This window comes from Stegastes partitus, unplaced genomic scaffold (genome assembly GCF_000690725.1).
Source record: "Stegastes partitus isolate 25-593 unplaced genomic scaffold, Stegastes_partitus-1.0.2 Scaffold1244, whole genome shotgun sequence".
NCBI classification, from domain to species: Eukaryota; Metazoa; Chordata; class Actinopteri; family Pomacentridae; genus Stegastes; species Stegastes partitus.
The window spans coordinates 211,940-218,320 of NW_007578975.1; the positions used below are offsets into that span (position 1 = coordinate 211,940).

Consider the following 6,381-nt stretch of genomic DNA (forward strand, 5'->3'; position numbering starts at 1 on the left):
TGACAGAGATCTGGAACCATCGGTCCAAAAGTCTCAAAAATAAAAACGATGTGAAAGAGACAAACTGAAGCTCACACCAGACGATTCCTTCACAGATGTAGACAGGTCCTCACTGACCCCACTCCTCTCTTGGCTGACAGGCCTTCCACCAAAGATCGAAGCTCTTCCGCAGAACGTCAGCGCTGAGCCGGGGAAGTCTCTGACCGTGGCGGGGGTGTTCTCCGGAGACCCCGCCCCGTCTGTCCAGTGGCTCCGTTCGGGTCGAACCCTTCCCAACGGGGACGAGCGGTACCACGTGGAGAACTCGGCCGACCTGTCCACCCTCCTGATCTGTGCGGTGAAGGAGGCTGACGCCGGAGCTTACACCCTCCGACTGTCCAACGAGTTCGGCTCCGACTCTGCAATCGTCAACGTTCACATTCGGTCCATGTAAAAAAGGAAAAAAAAAGTTAATTTCTATCCCCCCTTTCCCTCGTCCAGAACCTTTTTATTTAGTGAATGAGCAACAATAATCTGCTGGATAAAGATCTGGATTTCTGTTCTTGTAAATATGAACTATTTTTGTACCAAACTTGACATTAATTTATGCCAAACTAGACTAAAGTCTAAAGTTGTTATAAAATGTGCCATATTGGACAATTATGACTTAGGATTTTTGAACCACTTTTCTGTGACATGTACATAATGTATATAGCCGAGTTTACCGGTTATGGGAAATGTATGCATTGTTATTTATGACAATAATATTAACTGAAACAAAAGAACAACTGCAGTTTAACAGGAGAAAGTTCCAGCAGGAACGAATACCCTGTTGAACTGAGAAACTAAACTGTGCCTCAACGATAAGTTGAAGTCTTAAGATTGCCTCAGCAGGTAGAGAGGCTCCCTGCTGACGTTATGAACCGCTAACAGAAAGACAATTTTGTTGTTTTGGACACGCATCTGTGCGTGCGATAATACACTTTCCTATGAGTTGTACCATGAGTGTAAGACCCTGAGTGCTGTTTGCATCACCCTCATGTAAGCAGCATGAACGGCCTTGTGCTCAGACTGACTGTGTCATACCACCGTGACTTGATGACCAGCTCAGAGTGCGAGCGGCCTGCACTCTCAGCGTTTAGATCATTTTAACAGAGCGCTGTTTCTGGCACAGCACGGCCGGATTGGCTTTTTAAAGCGAAACATCTCCTGGCCATGAACGAACAGAAAGCCGACGCCGGCTCTGCTGTGCAGAAGCAGCGCCGTCTCTCGGAGGATAGTTAGGTTTGTTTGTTTGAGTGCGAGTGTTTGTAGCTTTTAGTCATTTCACCTGTCGGTAGTCAGAGTCTGCTTCAGCCACCAGCGACTCCATCTGCTGTGGACAGAGAGAGAAGCAGTTCTGTTTCACCCTCACTTTGATTTAATTGATCTGTTGATGTAGAACTATATCTCATCCTCCTTGAGTTTGATGCATTACTGATTTAATAAAGCATGATTTCAGCACTACACACCTTCTCTGTGTGATCACTGTCTGTGGTGGGTTTCTGATGAAGTTAGGGTGAAGCACAGTTCTGAGGTACGTGTACGACTCTGTTTACTGCTACAGGATACTTTTCAGCACAGAACATTTATGAAAGCAGTTCCTGCTGCTCATTTACAGACATATGAGCTTTTTTCTGAAATTCAGAACATTAAACTACTCTGTAGAAAACGAACGGTTGAGGAGGAGATCTACTACAGCACGACATTTTGATGACTTTCTACACTACCAAGTCTTTTAAGGCATACTATTCTACACTATGACGTGTTTGATATCAGAATAAACTGAAGTCTTTGATGAAATAATTGTTTTTTAAAGATTTTTTGAGCTTTTATTGAAGTGCAGCTGAGCAGAGACAGATGAGGTGTGGAAGAAGAGAAGATAAACTACAGGAAGTTTCTATGACTGCACTGTGGCCTTTTTGGAAACCACACATTCTGACTTTCTGATCTCTGCCACTGGTTCCTGTCAGAACTCTGGCTGCAGCATTTTGCATCAGCTGGAGGTTTCTAAGTAATTATTGGGACGTCCTGATAATAAAGAACTACAACAGTCCAGTGTAGAAGTTATAAATGCATGGGCTACACAGTGGTATTGTTGACACTGAACTACATTACGATGTTTTTAACAAAACTCTATATTATTACGGTTTTGATGACTTGCTGTACTATGATGTGATGACAGACTACACGATGGTGTCGCTGATAACAAATCGTACATTGCTGACAGCAAACATTTTGACGATGAGTCACTCGATACCAAATGGACGTTTTTGACAACATAGTAAACTGTAACTCTTAAAGATATATAAAGTATATACTGTATTTAAGATAAGATAAGATATGCCTTTATTTATCTCACAGTGGAGAAATTCACATTTATGACTGACTATACGGTCACGTTTCTGACAAAATACTATTTAAGACAACAGACTGTACCATGAAGTTTTTTGATGGCACACTATATATTGACATCTTTGACGACATATGGAGCTGAAGCATTAGTTCTGACAGTCATGGAGTCAGGACGTCACAAGGCTTTCTGTCCAGTCGTTCTCTGCTTTAGTCCAGCCCACTGAGCTGCTTTATGACTGAGGCAGCGTTCATTCATTCTGCTGCTCCGCGCTCACCACATCGCTGCTACACCAGCCTCTACAGATCAGCAAATCTCCTCCAACCTCCTCCCTTATAAAGGTTCAGTTCCATAACTCTGGTTGATTCTCATATTGTGGGCCTGTAGAACACAACATCATCAGAATGTTCAAAAGATATCAATGAAACTCAAAACAAATCTTTGAAGCAGAGGCAGGTAAGGTCTGGCCTGAGGGGGCAATGGAAGTCCTCCAGGACTGTTTTTGAGACTGGGACATGTTCAAAGCTGCTGCAACGGACAATGAACACACCAGTGTGGAGGAGTCTGCTACATCTGGATCTGCCTACATCCAAAAGTTCACAGAGGACCTCTGCGTCATGAAGAACATCTCCACCAGAGCCAACGAGAAGCCATAGATGACGCAAGAGGTACGGGAGAAGCTGAAAGCACGGAGCTCCACTTTCTGCCGATGAGGTCGGGCTCAGAACAGCCAGAGCTCAACCAGGCTGTCAGAACAGCAAAGCGTGCACATGCTGAGAAGTTTCAGAGCTTTTTCCATGATCCCAACAACACCAGGAGCTTGTGGCAGGGGATCCAGGTAATAACGGATTACAAGGCTTCTCCTCCATGAACTGAATGATTTTTTCTGTCATTTTGGAAGGAACACCAACAACCAGCCCCCTCCCTGATGAAACAGCACTGAACCTCAGTGTGGCTGTGACCCTGGGAAAAGTGAATGTGTGCAAGGCAGCAGGTCCTGACAGGACGAGTACTCAGGGAGCGTGCTGACCAGCTGGCACTGGTGCTGATGGACATCTTTAACACCTCGCTGGAGCAGGCTGTTGTTCCATCATGTTTTAAATCTGCCACTGTTATAGCACTGCCCAAAAAATCTACCATCACAGGCCTCACTGACGTCCGCCCTGTGGCACCAACACCCGTAGTGNGTTCAGTTCCATAACTCTGGTTGATTCTCATATTGTGGGCCTGGAGAACACAACATCATCAGAATGTTCAAAAGATATCAATGAAACTCAAAACACGTCTTTGAAATATGATCACAAAACATAAAGATATTAACAAAATGCTTAAAAATGATCAAATTCTCAGAGTAGAAGCCAAAACTCATTTTGAATAAAATCCCTTTAAAGATGTGTTTTGTAGAATTCTGTACATTTTCATTAAACTACTTTATCAAATAACAGATATCAGTATAATACCTCCCCAGGTATTTACCGACATCAAGACAATTCCTTTTTGTATCACAGGTTTTCTGAAATGTCCTGTTCTTCATTTTGGATGAAGCAGCTTCAGAATTGTTTGATTTCGTCTTGATTTTATTTTTCTGCTGATGTTCCTACTTTATTGCAGCATCCAGTTTGCTGCATGTTTTCTTACTGAGTTATTAATAAAGGAGGATCGAATCTAATCTTATTTCATCTTAAAGCATTTCAGACATTTTAATAAAGGCTAGAAAGACACACAGCAGCTGGATGGAGGTTTGCTTCATGTGTACAGACTCACAGATTTAACATCCAAACCTGGAAATATAAAACAGCAGATGTGACTTTACTGTGTTAACGTCTTCAGTTGTGATCTTGAGACTGAATCTGAAAACTGAACTAAAAAGATGAAAAATCAATCATCAGCTTCATCTCTTAAACCTAAAAGTGAAAGCAGGACCAGCTCACACCTGAATCACATCAGCTGTTTGCTCTGCAGCTCAGAGCTCAGATCAGATATCAGCGTCTCTACATGCGACTGATCAGTTTGTATCACGTCAGACTGCAGCTACGTTCTGTTTCTGGAACTCCTCAGCAGCACTGGAGGTCCTCCATCGTTCTGCTCTGGACTCAGGAGCTACACCAGGTGCATGCTGGGTAGCCCAGTGGATTCCAGCCAATACACAGAGCCTTCAGGGAGTTGAGCAGCGTGTTACCAGGAAATACACAGAGCCAGGAAGCTGCTAAGAGGACTGAGGACGTGTGGTGTCTGAGTTTACAGAAAAGACACAAAACTGACTTCAGTCTAATAAAATACACTCTAATATTAAAATAGTAAATATTACATAAGCCACTGATGTTTGTGACTGCAGTAATCACTGAGTGCACTTTAGGTTTTGGGGTAAATTGGTGGACATATGACTATTTCCTGGAGGCATCACATCCATATTAAACATTAAGCTTTGGCAGTTTAACACTGCTGACCTTGGCCTCATTTAGTCAGCTGCTTCAGATTTTACTGATGTGTTGTAAAGAATCACGTTGTTTTATTTGATCACCACTCAAAGCTTTATGGACCATAACCCTGAATTAAACAATAAACAAGACCTTTGAACAGACGTGTGAATTTATTGCAGTGTTGGTTTCTGAGCTGTTATCTGGTCAAGGTTCAGGCCTCCTCACCGTGTCTGCATGTTGTACGCTTAGTGGCCACGAGACATCAGGTCATGACCATACGTCAGGAGGTCACGTCTTCTACACAAGAACGGGAAAAGTGTTCCTCTGATCCACAGCTGGTTTAAGGGGGCAACAGCCTGAGCGTCAGAAGCAGAAGTTGGATACAAATGGACTTTGTGAAAAAAAAAAATCTGTAATATTCAGACCCATTTGAAGACTTGAGGAGGGTTCTGATGATTGCCTTCATAGCAGGAATGCCAAGGTTGCTCCAACATTCTAGACTGGGCAGAGAGATCACACAGTTCACTGGTCAGACTGGTGTCTGTGTTGGGCCAAACCAAAAACCGTCTCTGTTTAATCAGAATGTAAGAGCAGGAAACTATGTGACATCCAGCTTCTCAGTCAAAGGACTCAGTCTCTTGGTTGCTGTTTTCAGTGAACATGCAGCAGGAACTCTGTTAGGGAGGAGCAGCTTCCTCACATGGGTTCCAGTCAAGGAGCTTATCCTGGTGTTGGTCATCTCCTGCTTGGACAGTTCAGTCACACAGTAACGTGGAACAGCTCCACCGGTCAACAGCACAAAACTCACATCCTCTACAAATCAAGGCTGTGAAAATGTGAGATCCTTACATTTTACAGAAGCTACGGTTGGAGCTGGACTCATCGTTCTAGCAATGTAGAAAACCACCAGAGCTTTGTGTTTCATGTAGTTTAACCCAAACCAGGACCTTCACCTGAACTTAACCAAGTAGTTTGTAGCATAAACACCATAAAACAACAGGACCACACAGGATTCAAACCACAGTGTCGTGGGTGAAAGGAGTGAACATGACATTAAAACATGCACGACATTTTATCCAGTCTGAATTATACATGTTATCATCGCACACAAAAAGATGACCTCTACCTACATCCTGTGACTTATGTCTCATCCTTCCAGAGATCCAGACTTCTTTAAGGGAGACACGTCATGCGTTTAGTGACTTTGTGGTATTTTTAAGCTGTTATAACAAGTCTGTGTTTTGTCTGGTCAGAGTTCCACAATGTGGGATGAATGTATGTAAACTGCTCTTCAAAGTGAAGTGAACTTCTTGTTTAGTAAGAACACACAACCTGAAGGCCTCACCCTGTCCTTGTGCTTATCACAGTTACTAGTTAATGTCATAAACAGCTAATTAAATGAAAACATGGGGTACGTATGAACCTGCTGCCTTCAAATTATTTCCTCAACCACAGTTATCTGATCAGATAAGCTCCACTTTATCGCCCCACAGTGAAACATGCCTTTGATGTCAGAGTCTCTGCTATAAAATCACACACTGACTTGATATGGCAGATCAAAGATCTCATCAGTCTATGAAACAATGTAGG

At 43.0% G+C, this 6,381-nt stretch overlaps 1 protein-coding gene across 26 annotated transcripts in view; it reads left to right on the top strand.

Annotated features, from left to right (window-relative positions):
• ttn.1 (titin, tandem duplicate 1) overlaps positions 1 to 1,487 on the top strand; it is a 180,360-nt gene extending 178,873 nt beyond the window's left edge. For all 26 annotated transcript variants that reach the window (XM_008297739.1, XM_008297748.1, XM_008297756.1 and 23 more), the window contains one exon: positions 141 to 1,487. In XM_008297739.1, coding sequence (XP_008295961.1) covers positions 141 to 433 — 293 coding nt within the window. In that variant the 3' untranslated portion in view covers positions 434 to 1,487. The remainder of the gene's footprint in view (positions 1 to 140) is intronic.
• The last annotated feature ends 4,894 nt before the right edge of the window (positions 1,488 to 6,381 follow it).